The sequence below is a fragment of the Geotrypetes seraphini genome, chromosome 9, assembly GCF_902459505.1.
Source record: "Geotrypetes seraphini chromosome 9, aGeoSer1.1, whole genome shotgun sequence".
NCBI lineage: Eukaryota > Metazoa > Chordata > Amphibia > Gymnophiona > Dermophiidae > Geotrypetes > Geotrypetes seraphini.
Window position 1 is genome coordinate 80,323,924 of NC_047092.1, and position 17,707 is coordinate 80,341,630.

Sequence of the window (17,707 nt, forward strand, 5' to 3'; positions counted from 1 at the left end):
AGGATTATTCTGCACAGGTAGCTTCTCTGAGGAGGGGTTTCTCGTCTGTCTGCAAGCAACTCATTGAGAAACAACTTCGCTTCATGCTGCAGTTCCCTGCTAAGCTCCGGGTAATCTATAATGGCCAGCCTCATCCGTTTGACACCAGTGCGGCGGCCAGAGCGCAAATTCTTCAATGGTATCCTGATCTGGGGTCTGGCACCTGAGGAATTCTGAAAATACTTTGTGTTTACTCAGTTTGATTTGAGTGGGGCAACCCGCGGAGAGCGGGTGGTATCCCCATTGGCACTGTTACTTTGCACCGGTTGTGCCTATACTCTGTTTGTGGTACCCCTTTCCGGGGCTCTGACTGTATAGCTGAGGTTCCTGTTTTCCAGTTTTCTGCCATGGCTTCTTGTGGATTTCTTGCCTGGCGGGGTTTTGTACGATTTTGCTCTTTCTTATGGTTTTATATTATCCGCTTGGCTCCTGGGCTCTTACTTTGGGTTTCCATTGAATGACTCTGGCTTGATGGCTGTTCTGGAGGTTGGGGGGGGTGGGACTTTGGGCCCTTTGATATACCCTCTCTGGAGTGATGGAGTGGTGTGTCTTGGAGGGTATGGGAGGGGGGTGGGGGTTGGGGTGGTGGGAGGGGGCTTGGTTGGGGGAGGGATTGGGGGGGTTTGTGAGGGGGGTGTTGAGGATGTGGGTCTTGGTATGTTGGGGGGGTTGGGTGGGAGGAGGGAATGTTGAGTTCAGGAGGGAGGGAGGGGGAGGCTCCTGACCTGTGAGTCTGTTGCTGATTCCTGTGGGGAAGTGAGGTGGAGAATGGGCTGCTGGGGGATGGGCTGGGACCCTCGGCAGCTGTTTTGTGCTCTTTTTCTCTTTTGGTATCTATGGTTCTTCTTTTCTCTATCATGCCTGTTAAGAAGGGTTTGAGATGTGTGTCCTGGAATGTCTCTGGTATCAATTCTCCTGTCAAGAGAACTAAGATCTTGCAGTGCCTAGCCAGACATCAGGCTGATATAGCTGGCCTGCAGGAGACTAAGCTCAATGAACGGGAACATGGTAAATTGTGCCAATCCTGGTTGGGGCAGTGTTACTCGGCCTCCTCCTCTAAAACCAGGGCTGGGGTAGCATTGTTGATCCGCAAATCAGTGTCTTTTACTGCATCTAGGGTCATCTCTGACCCAGAGGGCCACTATGTTATCGTCCAGGGTTCTCTCCATCAACGCCCAGTAATTTTGGTGTCCGTATATGCTCCCAACAGTGCACAGCGGTCCTTTTATAAGACACTATTGGGGGTACTGCTGTCTGTATCACAAATCCATTAGTCTCAGAAAATCTTTATGGGGGATTTTAATTCTATACTAGATCCGCTTCTGGATTCCTCTAAAGGATCATCTCCCACCTCCGGTAGGTCCGATAATGGGCTTGCTGCTTGGCTGGAGGCTTTGGATCTAGTGGATGTTTGGCGGACCCTACACCCAGGGGAGCGGGACTTCACTCACACGTCTAAAGTGCATGGTTCCTCCTCTCGAATAGATTATATTTTTCTCTCACGCTCCTCTTTTTATGCGGTTCATGCGGCTGAAATTGGGGTACTGGCTATTTCGGATCACACTATGGTGTGGATGGACACAAGCTACTCGGCTGGCACCATGGGGGGAGGGAAGCACTGGCGATTTCCGATAGCGCTTTATTTGGACCCGGATTTTAAATCTTACTTGGAGCAGTAGTGGCGGGACTATGTGGAATTTAATGGGGACCATGTGGATAATGGAACTCTGTTCTGAGAGGCGGCCAAGGCGGTGCTCAGAGGGGCAGTGATAGCTTACTGTGCGCGCCGTAAGAAAATGCTTGCGGAAAAAATCTTGGTTCTTGAACGCAAGGTGCGGGACAGTAGAATTTTGGTCCTTCGGAATCCTACCCTGTCTCATAAGCATGCTTTTCAGACGGCCCAGTCAGCACTCCACGAACTTCTTCATGAGAGGGCCCATAAATCCTTTTTCTCTTATAAGTACCGATTACAGCGTTTTGGTAATAGGCCGGGTAGAATGCTGGCCCAGATGACTAAGGCGAGGTGGGGTGCCACCTTGATTACCTCGCTTAAAGATGATGGGGGAAGGTTGGTCATGGATCAGTCTCAGATGGAACGGCTTTTTGTTACCTTTTATAGATCTTTATACACAGCGGAAGTAGTGGGTCGAGAGGCTCAGATTCGGGCATTTTTGGACTCTTTGCCCTTACCTAAGCTGTTAGCGGCGGACTCGGATGTCTTGGCTTCCCCCATAACCCACGAGGAGGTGCTGGATGTTCTCAAGCATCTACCTCTTTGTAAATCTCCAGGCCCAGACGGCTTTGGGGGGGAATTCTATCGTCTTCTTAAGGGGTATGTGGCTGATCCGTTACGGGGCTATTTTGAAAGCGCAGCTGAGGTGGGGCATTTTCCTCTGGGAGCGAATCGAGCGTTGATTACTGTATTGCCTAAACCGGGAAAAGACCCCTTGCTTGTGGGCTCCTATAGACCTATTTCACTTATTAATGTTGATCTAAAAATTTTAGCTAGGGTTCTGGCGAATCGTCTGGCCCAGTTTGTTCCCTCTTTGGTGGGTGCAGATCAGGTAGGTTTTGTGCGGGGGCGAATGGCAGGTCACAATGTTAGGAAGCTCCTCCTTGCTGTGGCCCATTGTGTTTCTCGGCAGCAACCAGCGCTGGCTATCAGTTTTGACTCCGAAAAGGCCTTTGATAGAGTAGAGTGGGCTTTTTTATTCCCCTTGTTGCGATATTATGGGTTGGAGGGGTTCTTTATGAGAGCTCTTGGAGCCCTTTACTCTCATCCAGTGGCGGCCGTATTGGTTAATGGGGTAGCTTCTCCAGACTTTGTGCTCCAGCGTGGCACTCGCCAGGGCTGCCCCTTGTCCCCTCTGCTTTATATATTGTTTTTGGAGCCTTTGTTGATTTCCCTTCGATGCCACCCTCAGATAGCTGGAGTAGAGCTGGGGAATTCCTCTCTGCGCTGCATGGCTTTTGCCGATGACATTATGGTAATGTTGACTGACCCAGTTTCAGGTCTCCCTAGATTATTGGAGATGTTCCACCAGTTTGGGGTAATCTCGGGCCTCAAACTAAATGTGTCTAAATCGGAGGCACTTCCTCTCCATATTAGTATCTCACATGCGTGGGCTGATTTCCCGCTTCGGGAAGCGCCACAGCAGGTAAAATATCTGGGGGTTCTGATACCGTCTTCCCTCACACGACTCTATGAGATCAATGTAAAGCCCCTGCTCCGGAGCACAGTGGAGCTCCTCCGCTTGTGGGGTGATTTGCCGGTATCCCTTGCGGGGCGTATATTTTTGTACAATATGATGATAGTCCCTCGGTGGCTTTATCTGTTTCAAACTCTTCCGCTGTGGTTGCGGACCGGGGACTTAGCTCAGTTGTATAGGGCTTTGAGGACTTTCTTGTGGCGTGTGCGCCGGCCTCGGCAATCTCTTCGTATTTTGATGTTGCCTGAGTCGCAGGGGGGATTTGGACTGCTAGACATTCGCACCTATAATCTGGCATGTGGGACTAGATTGATTCGGGACTGGTGTATGGAGAGCTCCTCTTTTTTAATGTTTTCTGTGGACAGGGATTTTTTACACCCTATCTCTGGGTTGTTTTTGCTGCATGCTTCTGCTGCCCAGTTGGATTCTGTCTACAGGGGACATATTGTTTGGGCTTATATGAGACACATTTGGAAATTACTGTGTAAGTATCTGGGCATCCACTCTAATATCACTCCTCTACTCCCGCTGGTGGGTAATTTGCATTTTAAACCAGGCAATGACAGCAAGGTATTTCGGATTTGGCATGCACATGGAATTCGTAGACTAGGGGATGTTCTCTCCGATGGGGGTGATCTTCTTTCCTCTGCCGAATTGGGGTCGCTGTATTGGCTGGATAAGGTGGACGCTTTCGGCTACCTCCAGCTCCGACATTATGTTCTTAGCTTCTCTGGGGATCGATTGAGCGGATCGGTGGCACGGGAACTTGGGAGGTGTTTGGCGTTGGGGGAGGATGCAGCTCCACGTCTTTGATATTATGTTGCTGCTCTGGGCCCCCCTTTACAGACCGAACGAGCTGATTGGTTGGCAGGGGCGTGGAGTGCTGACTTGGGCTGCATAGTCCTGTCTGAATTGCTCTCTCGCTGCTTTGTCTATGTACGCACCATATCATGTAACATGTTACAAAGGGAACAAGAATATAAATTCCTTCACAGAGCTTTTATTTCCCCTCACAGAGCACACCGGGCCGGTATTGCAGATCATGCGGGGTGTCCCAAATGTCCTATTAATCCTGCTTCCCTGGGGCATATGTTTTGGGAGTGCCCCTCTGTGGGAGCCTTTTGGCAGCGTGTCTGGACCTACTTGTCCTCATTGGTTCCTGGGATCCCGAGATGTACTCCCTGTGGAGCTCTTTTTTACCAAGAGGCGGAGCTCCCTGGGTGCACTGTTGGGCAGCAGCAGTTGCTTTCTAAGGCCCTTTTGTTGGCTAAGAAAGCCATTTTGACTTTTTGGAGAGAGCCGCATGCTCCCTCTTTCTCTCGATGGCAGGGGTCCCTGTATGACTTAGCCCTCTTGGAAAGACGGGCTGCGGGCACTCGAGATGAACGCAGGTGGTCTCGCTTTCAGGATATCTGGGAGGCCTATTGGCTGACCCTTCCCCATCGCGAGAGGAGTCTCCTATTGAACTGTTAGCCTATATTGGGGTCTTCTATCCTCTTAGGTCATTTCCCTCTTCAGACTCCTTTTTCCGTGGATTCCATTCAGGGATTCCTTTCTCTTTCTTTTTCTCCTCTTCTTCCCTCTGGACTTAGTTCTCCTCATTCTTGTGTGTCTATTTGCGGTCTCTCTTTGGTTCTTGTTTAGTCAATTTTTGTATATTTGGTGTATATTTTGTATACTTCATCTATGTCTACCACAGGTCGGGAGTAGGGGTGGGTGGGGGGATTGGGGGGTTTGCATCCGGTGTTTTAGGTGCATTTTACTGTGTGTTATGGTAGTGGGGTGTTCTGCTATGTTCTGGGGGAGCCTTCGAGGGTGTTACATGGAAAACTGTATTGAGCACCTCTTGTGTTGGAGCATTCTGATCTTCCTTGTGTTTTTGCCTTTTGCTCTGTATGTGCCCGATAGGGCGATTTTCGCTGGATTGCTGGATGTTCCTGTGCAATGTTCTGTTTTGTGTATGCTGGTTTGCTCAATAAAGAAATATTATTATAAAAAAAAAAAATCTACCACGCTGACCAAGGTCCTCAAATTCAAGGACACTAACTTCCAAGACATGGGTTCCTTTGTTCACCAGGCGCTACTAAGCCAAGCAAAAACCGATAGCGTGGAAGAAATGTGGTCGACTTTGAAAGCCACCATACAAGAAGCGACAAACCGCTATGTTAAATTAGTAAGTAAACGGCGAAGAAACAACAAGCCGCAATGGTTCACTGCAGAGATCTCAGACCTCATCAAGGAGAAGAAAAAAGCATTCATCTCTTACAAACAATCGGGGAAACAGGACTCTAGAGCAGACTACCTGACCAAGTCAAAAGCAGTCAAAACAGCAGTCAGGGAGGCTAAATTCCACATGGAGGAGTCTCTGGCAAAGAACATCTAGAAGAGAGATAAATCCTTCTTCAGGTATATCAGTGACAGAAGTAAAAACTCAGGCGGGATTGTACGTCTTAAGAAACCAGACGGAGACTATGTGGAAAAGGATTCCGAAAAAGCCCAACTATTAAATGAATACTTCAGCTCAGTCTTCACCCGTGAAGCGCCGAGGCTTGGCCCTCAGCTACAGACAAGGGCTGACTCAGTTGACCCATTTAGTAACTTCGAGTTTACGCCCAGCAGTGTCTACGATGAGTTGTCAAAACTCAAGATTAACAAGGCAATGGGGCCTGACAACTTTCACCCCAGGGTGCTTAGGGAGTTGAGTGATGTTTTGGCGGAGCCACTGTCAGCGCTCTTCAACCTCTCCCTTAGTACAGGCTGCGTCCCGCTGGACTGGAGGACGGCTAACGTCATTCCACTCCACAAGAAAGGCTCAAAGATGGAGACAGCAAACTACAGACCAGTGAGTCTAACATCAATGGTGAGCAAACTAATGGAAACTCTAATCAAACACCAATTGGATAAGATCCTGGATGAGGAAAATCTACGGGACCCCCGTCAACATGGATTTACTAAGGGGAGATCATGCCAATCCAACCTGATCAGCTTCTTTGACTGGGTGACGGGGAAGCTGGATGTTGGGGAGTCCCTGGACATCGTGTACCTGGACTTTAGCAAAGCATTCGATAGCGTACCACACCGCAGGTTGCTGAGCAAGATGGGTTCTATAGGATTAGGTGACACTTTGACAAAATGGGTTAGGAACTGGCTTGGTGGTAGGCTTCAAAGGGTAGTGGTAAACGGCACCCCCTCAGAAATGATGGAGGTGATCAGTGGAGTGCCACAGGGCTCGGTCTTAGGCCCGACCCTATTCAACATCTTTATAAGAGACTTGGCAGAAGGGCTTCGAGGTAAAATAGCATTATTCGCTGATGACGCCAAACTAAGTAATGTAGTGGGCAAATGCACAACGGACGAAGATTCAATGCCCGACAACATGACGCACGACCTACTCCTACTGGAGCGCTGGTCTAGGACCTGGCAACTTAGCTTCAATGCCAAAAAATGCAAAGTCATGCACCTAGGCAACCATAATCCATACAAGACTTATACCCTTAATGGTGAGATCCTAACAAGAACGGTAGCAGAACGAGACTTGGGGGTGATCGTCAGTGAGGACATGAAGGCTGCCAGTCAGGTAGAGCAGGCCTCATCCAAGGCAAGACAGATCCTAGGTTGCATACGCAGGGGTTTCGTCAGCCGGAAGCCGGAAGTCATTATGCCATTGTATAGATCCATGGTGAGGCCCCACCTGGAATACTGTGTGCAATTCTGGAGGCCACATTATCGCAAAGATGTGCTGAGATTGGAGTCGGTTCAGAGAATGGCCACCCGGATGGTCTTGGGACTCAAAGATCTCCCGTACGAAGAACGGTTAGACAAACTGCAGCTATACTCGCTCGAGGAGCGCAGAGAGAGGGGGGACATGATCGAGACGTTCAAGTATCTCAAGGGCCGCATCGAAGCGGAAGAAGATATCTTCTTTTTCAAGGGACCCACGGCAACAAGAGGGCATCCATGGAAAATCAGAGGCGGGAAACTACGAGGTGACACCAGGAAATTCTTTTTCACTGAAAGGGTGGTTGATCGTTGGAATAGTCTTCCACTGCAGGTGATTGAGGCCAGCAGCGTGCCTGATTTTAAGGCCAAATGGGATCGACACGTGGGTTCTATTCACTAAGCAAAGGTAGGGGAGGGTCATTAGGGTGGGCAGACTAGATGAGCCGTAGCCCTTATCTGCCGTCTATTTCTATGTTTCCCCGAGTCCTGTGCTTCTTCCTGCCTCCTTCCCCTGTGCAGAACTCTGTGTCTCCGGCTCTCCCTTGCTCAGTCAGGCTACCCGAGCACGCTGCCTCCTTCTCCTTTACTCTGGCACCCGGTTCTTGCTAAAGACCAGTTTCCCGGCGCTATGTAGCAGAGCATGCAGTTTAGTGTGTCTTTTAGTGTGGTGCTTGAGAGTTAGCAAGCTAAAAGGTCCATGTACGGGTTAGATGTTTTCTCAATTATATTAAGGGTTAGATCTTGTTTGATTAAGATTGCTAGGCCTCCGCCTCTTTTTTTTTCTCTGCAGACCACTGTAATTTTGTATCCTTGTGGGCAGACTTCAGTTATTCTGGGGTCTGAGTCGGAGGTTAGCCAGGTTTCTGTGAGGAAAAGACAGTCCAGGTTTTCTTGTGTTATCCAGGTTTTTATAAGCTCTGTTTTTGGACCTAGCGCTCTGATATTTAAGTAGGCACATTTGAATGTGGATATCTCTGTGTGATAGTTGTGGGTTGTGTTTGGATATATAAGTGATTTGGTGTGCCGGTATGGTTTAGTCTTAGTGTGTGTTGGTCTTCTTCCCCATGCTGTGGTAACGAAGTGTACAGTGTTAGATTGTAGGTTTGAGTTTCTGTCACTTGATGTTCTCCTATTTTGGAAGAGAGATTTATTTATATCTGTAGCGGGTGTAGAGAGGAGGTTATTTGCTGCTGTCTTCCCACTGGTTAAAAGAAGGATTAACAGTAAGAAGTGCTGGGCTTGTGAGATTAGCTTCATTTTGGGTTTTTGTTGTTTTTTGTTTGGTGGTTGGTGAAAGGTGGTAGAAGGGTCTTTGGTGGTTTGGCTGCTGTTTTTCGGTTGGTTTTACGTTTGGTAGTGTTGTGGGGGTGGATCGCTTCTTGGTCGCTTCACAAAGGTGCTATGAGCATCTTAGACAGCGTGCTGTTAGGCGCTGAATCTTTTATTGGTTCAGCGTAGTCCTGTCGGGTGGGTATGAGGGGCTGAGAGACTTCCTGAGCCTTCCAACTGGCTCAGTGTAGTCTCGTCGGGTGGGGGGAGGGGCGGAGTGCGCTCCCACGCTGGCAAGCCTCCCTGCCTGCTCCTGGGTCCAGCGATGTCGGCCCTGTACAGTCCCGTCAGGAGGGGCGGAGTGCGCTCCCACACCGGCAAGCCTCCCTGACTGCTCCTGGGTCCAGCGATGTGGCCAAAGTGAATTTCAAATGAGAAACAAGAAGTAAACAGAAACTAACAGAAATACGGGTGCTGAGAGACTTCCTGAGCCTTCCAACTGGCTCAGTGTAGTCTCGTCGGGTGGGGGGAGGGGCGGAGTTCGCTCCCATGCCGGCAAGCCTTTCTGCCTGCTCCTGGGTCCAGTGATGTCGGCCCTGTGCAGTCCCATCGGGAGGGGGGCGGGGCGGAGTGCGCTTCCACACCGGTAAGCCTCCCTGCCTGCTCCTGGGTCCAGCGATGTGGCCAAAGTGATTTTCAAACGAGAAACAAGAAGTAAACAGAAACTAATAGAAACACGGGTGCTGAGAGACTTCCTGAGCCTAAATTTCTCTGCAAGATTTGTTTTTCCTTCTGTAGTAATATGTAGCCCATCAGTGCAATATAGTTTCTTGTCCTTCCATGTATTTCCCCATCCTCCTATATACCTGAAGCCTTCTTGATGACACCAGGCTTTGAGCCATCTATTAAAGTCCTCTGTGTTTTTTACTCTTTGCTCTCCATTTCCATATGCAGGCAGTATTTCAGAAAAAGCTAAAGTCTTTACAAAAGGTTTCAAGCCCTCACCAACCTCCTGAAAAGCTTTCTGTGCTGCAAGTGTGGAGTTGTTGGTCAGGTTATTTGTTCCCAGATGGATAACAACATCAGTGTTAAAATCCTTAGTTTCTTCCTTAATTATAGTCTGTATTTGCCTGGAACTCCTGGTAGCTGAGGATCCTGGAAGACATTTCACTATTTTGGTCTCCTCGCCAAGGTTAATGCCTCTGATGATGGAATCCCCCAACAGTAATAGTTTTCTGTTTTGGGCTTTTTTTATTTGTGCTTAGGGTGCGCTTGTTCTCTTGAGTTACCCTTCATTGGTTCCAGTCCCACCTCCCTTCTGTTTTCTTGAGTATCGCAGTGCACTAGTGGAGCGAAGGAATTTTGTAGAGGTGAAGGTGAAGGTGGATGTTTCTGTGTTACATGTTGCAGTCTTCCTGAGCCTATTGTGACCCATTTATTCCTGGGCTGTTTTATTCTTTGAGATTAAGGTGGTAAGTTGGTATGATTTTGTGGAGTGATGGAGCTGCTTTAATTGTATTCAATTCCTGTTTAAGTTTGAAGAGCTCCTCCTTAATACTAGCAAGTTGAAGACAGATGGGGTAAGCCTTAAGCCTCCAAATAGTGTGTCTTGGAATTAAAGCACCACAATGATTGCATAGAATAAAGGTCATCTTGATTGGTTGTGAAGTGACTTGATTTGAGTAGTCCTGATTATTTGGTTCTCTATATATGAGCAGTGATCCATGGGGTGGGTGGGACTATAAGTCTTACCCTTATTCTTATGAAGAGGAAATAAGATTTAACAGAGGAAAGAGAAGAGTTTATTTTTTTTTTGTTTTTTTAAAGTAAGAAACAGGGATGAGAAGAGAAATTAAGCAAATATAATGCTGAAAAACAGTGAAAAGAGCAGAATATGAAATTCTGAGTAACTTAGCTTTTAGAAGAAAGTGATTTAACAGTGAGGTCAGCCAAGTAATAGCTTGTGGGATAATACCTCCAAAGAGATATTAAGGAAAAGTATCCAATTTACAACTACATATTTTCAGTTTTTCACATACCTTTAAAACTTGGATTTCAGACACAGAATCAAGTGTTCCAAAAACGGTCCACTGGAATAGCCACTAAATCATTAGGACATTGAATGTAAACAAATTGTTGAAGTTTACAGCGGGAAACATATCCTTGAGCGCAATTTTATTTTTAAAGAATTTTGCAAAATCCTCTGCAGTTGGAAAACAGGTTTGATTTGGTTTTATGCTTACAGAAATTAAAGAACGCCAAAATGTAAAGAGAGCATTACTTTGATTGTCAGAGCTAACTAGCTTGATGCCATAATAATTTTTTCTGGCAGTCCTGAGCTCTAGATTATATTTCCTGATACTAGCTCTCCAGGCCATCTTGTCATTATCTAAGTTAGTTTTTTCCCCATTTCTGTTCCAGTCTTCTACACACCTGTTTCAACTCTCAATGATAAGGCGAGTACCAGGGTGCCTTCCGAGCATAACTCACTGGTTTAGGTATTGGAGGGGATAGAGATTGATAAGTACTTTTTGACAAATCCCTCCAACCTTTCCAAATACTGACAGTTTATCAGAGGGGACACATGGCATTACATTCAGAAGTTGAGCCCAAAAGAACTCAGGACTACACTTCTCCCTCGGTATTTGCAGGGGTTAGGGGCAGAGCCAGACCACGAAGTGTGAAAAATCACAAATAACTTTGTGCCGGCTCTGACCCGCTCCCAGACCTTACCTGGTCTCCACCTCCGAATGCCTCCTTCCGTGCGTGTTTGCAGGGGTCAGTGCGGGTGCTTCAGTCTCCTCTTTCCCCGCTTCGGTGTCGGGCCGGGCAGAGCGAAGATCATTCCTCTCTGGGCTGGGCAGCCTGTGCTGGCCTTTCCTGGTGGTCTAGCGGGCTTTCGGGGCAGGAGCAATCGAGACTATGACGGGAGCTCACAGCAGCCATTTCTTATTGGCGATCTGCACAGGGCAGGAGCGTAGGAAGATCACTCCTGCCCTGAAACACCGCTAGACTACCAGGTGAGGCAGGGAAGGTCCAAAACAAAGCTTCCCCCCCCCCAAAAAAAAAAAAAAAATTGCGAATAACCAAATCCGTGGATACTGAAATTGCAGATTCAGAGGGGGAAGTGTACTGTACTTTTCGCTCCATTAGACGCACTTTCCCCCACCCCCCCAAAAGTGGGTGGAAATTAGGGTGCGTTTTATGAAGCGAATACCCAAAGTGCGCCCCCACCCCCCCATTACCTTATTTTAATGCGGCCACCCTCCCTTGCTGGACGCGGTGCACAAGGCTGGATGGCTGCCTGATCCCACGCCACTTCCTCCAAGAACTGCTGGCTGCCTCCTCTTCCGCTCTCTTGTGAAGCGGCGTGGGACCAGGCAGACATCCTGGTGCGCTATGAGAGAGAACGGAAGAGGAGGCAGCCGGCAGTTCTCTGAGGAAGTGGCGGGAAACAGGCAGCCAGCCTGGTGTGCCGCTCTCAGCAAGGCGCCGTGTCCAGAAGTTAAAAAAAAAAAAAGGTACACGCAAGGAATGTCGAAGAGGAGGAAGAGGGCCAGGGCCTGCCTGGGGGGTGAGGAGGAAGAGGATGGAGCCTGCCTGGGGGGGGGGGGTGAGGAGGAAGAGGCGGGGGCCTGCCTCCTACCTGGCTTGTGGGGGAGGGGGGTAAGGAGGGAGGAGGAAGAGGACCAGGGCTTGCCTGTCGCCTGCCTGGGTGGTAGGGAGTTAGGAGGGAGAGGCTGGGACCTTCCTGCCCTGCCGAATTAAAAATAAGGAGGGAGAGGCCAGGGCTTTCCTGCTGCCTGCCCAGGGGGAGACCTGCCTAACTACCTACCCGCCCTGTCCTGTCCCTACCTGCCTGTTTGCCCTGTCCTAGCCTACCACTAGACCACCATAAGGTCTACTAGACCACCAGAGGAAGTACAGAACCTGGCAGGGAAGGGGGGACAGGGTGCAGAGCTTGGCAAGGAGTGTGGAGTTGGGTGCAGAGCCTGGCAGGGAGAATTTGGTTCAGAATGTTTTTTTTCTTGTTTTCCTCCTCTAAATCTAGAATGCGCCTTATGGTCAGGTGCATCTAATAGAGCGAAAAATACAGTAATCTTTTTCCTAATTGTTATAATTCGCTTCTGCTGCACATAATCACAAGTAGATGACATGAAAATTGGCAGACAAAATTCCCCAAGTAAATGATCTAACCAGGGAACCCTCTGCCAATGGACATCATCTAATGTAGATTGTTGATGCATGTGATCTGTAAAACTGATGAGATCTAACGTATGACCCTTCTCGTGTGTAACAGTATTTGCAGGTAGAGACAGACCAAAAGAATACAAGAATGAGAGAAATCATTTGAGCAGCCCTGAGCTTAGAGAACTCCGCCTTCTGTGCCTGACTCAGTTTTGCTTGTTAAAAGGGAAAAATATTGTTCCTTGCCTGTAACAAATATATGCCTGATTCTGCTATGTACAGAACGCAATTTCTCCCACTTCCACAAGGGTCATTCCATGTCCAAGTGATCTAATTTTAGAAAAGTGCCCCACTTCACCATCATGGATGTTGATGAAACTTTGTATTCTGAATCTTACATGACCCAAACTCTGGTAAAGTTTAAAATCCACCAGTGGAATACTTGTGGAGATATAACTCTTTGATACCATACCACGACCATGTACAGTATCCCTGCACAATTTTGGCAACTTTGGAGTTAAAATATTTTCTTGGCCATTGAAGCTAAACAAATAAAACTTAGATATATTATACAACTTTTTATGATCTATTCAATGGAACTAATTCAGATTTTCATTTTTTGAAAGTGATGTACATAAAAAGCCTCAAAGTGGGCTGAAAAAATGGACTGTGTTAAAAAAATTTCAAAGTTTAGCCTTCTATGGCTCCTGTAATAACAAAGCTATCCCTGTAAAAATGTGTCTGTAATTTTATGACATGACTGTTCTCAAATATACAATTTCAACTTATAAACTATTTTTCAAAAAAATGTCAAAATTGGGTATTTTTAACCAGCTTTTACAAAAATGAATATTCTGGAAACATTTTCAAACTAACTATTAAAAAGAGCCATGTTTCAGACCCCCTGAAAAAGCTGTTTTTCAACGCAAACAGTGCCTGAAAATAAGGGTCAAAGTCATGGAAGTTTCCATAGTAACAGCATACATTAACATTGAAATATGGTCAGTTCTTCAAGTTATAAACTGTTGTGTTGCATTTTTTATAAGGAGAATATTTGATGCGTTGACCCATGGTGGCACAGGTGGGTCTCTTAGTACAGGCTCCCAAGCCTGTAGTTTTGGTTTCTTCACTGAGGTTCCCAAGCCTAAGGTGGGTATCTTCTATTGGTTCCCAAGCCGAAGATTGGGAAGCTTAATCGAGGCTCCCAAGCCTAAGGTGGGTATCTTCTATTGGTTCCCAAGCCGAAGTTCTAACTGCTTTTATTATTTATTCATCTGCCAAAATAGTTTCTGGAAACTGATATTGTTGACCAGATGATGTAACCAACAGAACAGAGTACTTTTTTTGATCTACTGTGTTTCCCTGAAAATAAGCCCTAAACTGATTTTTGAGGTAGGTCTTAATATAAGCCCTACCTCAAAAATAAGCCCTAGTCCCTGGATTCGCCGGCAACAGCACTTCCCCCTCCCTCCACCCCCCACTGACTCCCATCTTTCCATCTCTCCCTCCTGTCCAAACCCTGCCGACCCTCTGACTGCGAGACCTACTACCTCCCTTCACAGAGCAGCGTCGACAGCACTCTAAACAGGCTGCTTTGCGGCCTTCTCCTGCTAGGGCATTCCCTCTGCCACATCACTGATGATGTCATCAGCAATACGGCATACGGAAGGCCCCGGCAGGAGAAGGCCACGAAGCAGCCTGTTTCGAGTACTGCCAACGCTGCTCTGTGGAGGGTGGTATGTAGGTCTCGTGGCTCGGATAGGATGGTCTGCAGGAGTTTGGCTGTGCGGCGGGGTGGGGGGGCTGCTCAAGGGTTCTGCTGGAGCTGCACAGAAGGGAGGGATAGAAAGATGCAGTAGAGGGAAGGCACAAGTGGATGGGGGAGAGGAAAGATGATGCACATGTGGGGGAGAGAAAGGAAAGAGGAAGAAAGGGAGAGGAAGGGAGAGATCCCCAAGCTACCTCATCCCCCACTTTAAATTAAACCACAACAGTAAGAACTCTTGCAGAATTCATCTGTTTGCCTTCCCCTCCCTAAAACTATGTCCTCTCAAACGATTCGTTGACAAAACCTTCTCCTTCCAGGCGGCCAAACTAAACTCATGGCTTGCCCAAATTATACTTGACGCCCCCACTTACCTGGACTTCAGAAAAAAACTCAAAACTCACTTATTCCACAGACAGAATCTCTAACACCCCCACTCGCGACTTCTACTCCCTTCAATACACTTAAACCTCCACCTTCCCCCCCAAGGTTCCCCCAAACCAACCAACCTCCCTGACCGGTATGTTTTTTCCCTATTAAAAAAAATATATATATTTTGTACACTCTTGTATATTCCATGTACTATATTCCCTATATATTCCTCGCATATTCCTTTGTATACTCCTTGTATATTCCTTGTATATTCCCACTGATGGCATTTTAAACTCCTGTTTAACTTCAACGACTTGTACACTCCAAAAAATTGTAAATTCCAAGGCTATTTTTCGTGTGTAATCTTATTAATTGCTGTGAACCGCCTGGAACTCTCTGGGTATGGCAGTATACAAAATAAAGTTATTATTATTATTACTGTACATGAAGAAATTAAGACCTACCCCGAAAATAAGACCTTGTGCATTTTTGGGCCCAAAATTAATATAAGGCACTGTCTTATTTTCATGGAAATATGGTATCAGATACTGCAATTTTTTTCTTCATTTCTTTAATCAAGTCATTATAGTCTTAACACAAGGTGCATTCTGTGATTTGGCTTGACTGTTCGTCATCTTGAGCCAAGAAGCAGATATTATCTTGTGCTTTATCAAATTTTGCACTCGTTCAGTTTTTTGTTTTGTATAATTTACTTTATCTCTACTGCCAGCCAGAGCTAGCCTTCAAAGACCATTAAATAATCAGATATCGACATCAAAAGAGCTTTTCAATTTCTGTGTTAAAAATATACATGGAATTAAATACATATTTGTTCACAAATAAGAAACTGATGAAAGTAAGAAATTTCATGAAGAGAGATGGAAAGAAAGCAGCACAATAGCTGGAACCAGAGAATATCATCAATTTGTGCCACTTGACTCAAATGCCATTCATGTGATCAAGGTTCAAATTATACTAACTTTGTGCTCAAAATTTTGAGTATTCACACTATAATGCCATGCTTGAGAAATTACAACTGCTCCCTGGTTATGTTGTATGCATATATGATAACAAATGAAGTATCAGTTGCTGAAGTATCAGTTGAAGAAAATGACATCTTGATAAAGTTTATGCACCCATACGGTCCTGCTAGTTCATTTTACTGGTCTCAAAGACAAAACACTACCTTATTTCTGTACTCTCTACTTCATCAGTTACATCATTGGTCGACAATATCAGTTTTAAAAACTATTTTAACAAATGAGGTGCATAAATTCAATAAAATGCAATGAATGAATAATAAAAGAAGTCAAAATTTTGGCTTGGGAACCAAAGAATATACCCACCTTAGGCTTGGGAACTTAGGTTAAGCTACCCAATCATTGGCTGGGGAACAAGACAGACACCCACCGAAGGCTTTGGAACCTCAGTGAAGTAACCAAAACTATAGGCTTGGAAACCTGAACTAAGAGACCCACCTGTGGTTAGTATTGCACAGCTGTTGTGCGTGACCTCCATGGCGAAGAGGTTGCTGGTTCAGATTTCTTGAACTAGTAGTAGCAATGCCACCATGGACCAACGCAATCATGGGAACTGACGGAAGCCATTCAGGGAGCGGCGCGGGACCAGGCAGGAGCGCAAAAAGCTCACACCTGCCTTGTGCGCCGCTCTGTCACATGAGGAGGCAGCCATCCAGCAAGGGAGGGGCAGGAGGCGGATAGCTCTTGCCAATACAATGCTGGATCACAAGAATTTTAAAAAGGTAATTGGGGGAGAGGGGACATCCTGCCTGCTAGCAACTAGACTGGGGGGGGGGGGAGGGTGGCTATCTTTAAAGATAGAAAGGGACACCATTTCCAAGTCAGGAAAGGAAAGAAAAAAACCCCTTTTTGAGATACATTCTCAAAAAGGAGGGAGCCAAGACTAACCATCATTTGCAAGCCGTTGTCTACATACCAGCATTGACGACAGGCTCCCGTCTAAAGCCTGAAAACTGAACACTTCAGTGCAGAGGTTACGCGAATCGATCGCAGAGCCTCGGGTTCTCTCCCTGCTTCCCGCTGAAGCCACCGCAAGGAAGGGCGCGTGCAGCGATTGCACAGCGTGACCCACAAGCCTTCCACCCGACGTCGGAGAGGAAGGTCCGGTGATTGGCTGACCCGGAACTTCCTCTCCAACGTCAGAATAACGTAGGGGGAAGGCTTGTGAGCCGGCCGTTGTCCTATGAGCGTCGGGAGCAGTGCAGGGCAGTCAGCTAAAAACAAAACAGGAAGTTGCAACCAGAAACAGGAAGTAGATGTCCCATTTTGAGGGAAAAAAATTAATGGTCACGTTAGTCATATAAGATTCAGCATATAAACTTTCATAAAAATTTGTGATGGTGAGGTGGGGCACTTTTCTAAAATTAGACCACTTGACACAGTGAGCAACAATGTTCCACCCCCCCAGACACAAAACAAATAAAAATATTTACTACATTCATTTCGTGTAAGAGAAAAGAAAAAAAACAAACCCAAAACACTTATTACATCTGGCTCCAAATTATAAGCAAGTAAACTACAACACAAAACATATCTGTATTTCTAATTAAAAAAAAGTTATGGATCTTATTTCATTACATTTAGTACTTCCAGTGTGTGATGTGAATATTATAGTCTGATTATATTATAATAAAATTAAAACTCTAATTGTATCATTTGAGATTTTTATGCTTCAAGGGATGAGACAATGAACGAACTCAGCTTTAATGGGCATAGCTTTTCTTTTTTAAATTGCCTTAAAACCCAGACCCCCTAGAATTAAAATAAATTATTGCGTAGTATTTTGTTCAGCTATGTTTCAAATGTAAGTCTATATACTCCAAGAACACACGTCTTCAACAGAAAAGAAATAAAAACTTACATCGACATCTCCAAAATACTATGTAGTTTAACTCAAGATGCTCAGCATCCAATGACAATCACAAGGTAAAACATATAGCATACCTGATCTGCAACATCGGGCTCTTCTTATACGGCTGCTACCTATATGCCAATAAGCCCACCACTCATTTTTTCCCTCTCCTTGTAATGTGGTTATAGTTACTGCCACCTTTCGTACAATCCTAACAGACCATTACGCTCTCATCCACGAAGCCAAAACTTTT

At 46.3% G+C, this 17,707-nt stretch overlaps 1 protein-coding gene across 2 annotated transcripts in view; it reads right to left on the bottom strand.

The window, feature by feature from the left end:
- Positions 1 to 17,707, bottom strand: part of CAND1 (cullin associated and neddylation dissociated 1) — a 447,264-nt gene that overhangs the window by 429,326 nt on the left and 231 nt on the right. The window contains exon 1 of one of the 2 annotated variants that reach the window (XM_033958595.1): positions 17,547 to 17,663. The exons of the other annotated variant lie outside the window; for it this stretch is intronic. Coding sequence (XP_033814486.1) covers positions 17,547 to 17,560 — 14 coding nt within the window. The 5' untranslated portion in view covers positions 17,561 to 17,663. Of the gene's footprint in view, positions 1 to 17,546; positions 17,664 to 17,707 lie in introns of those variants that run through there. 2 annotated transcript variants of the gene reach the window in all.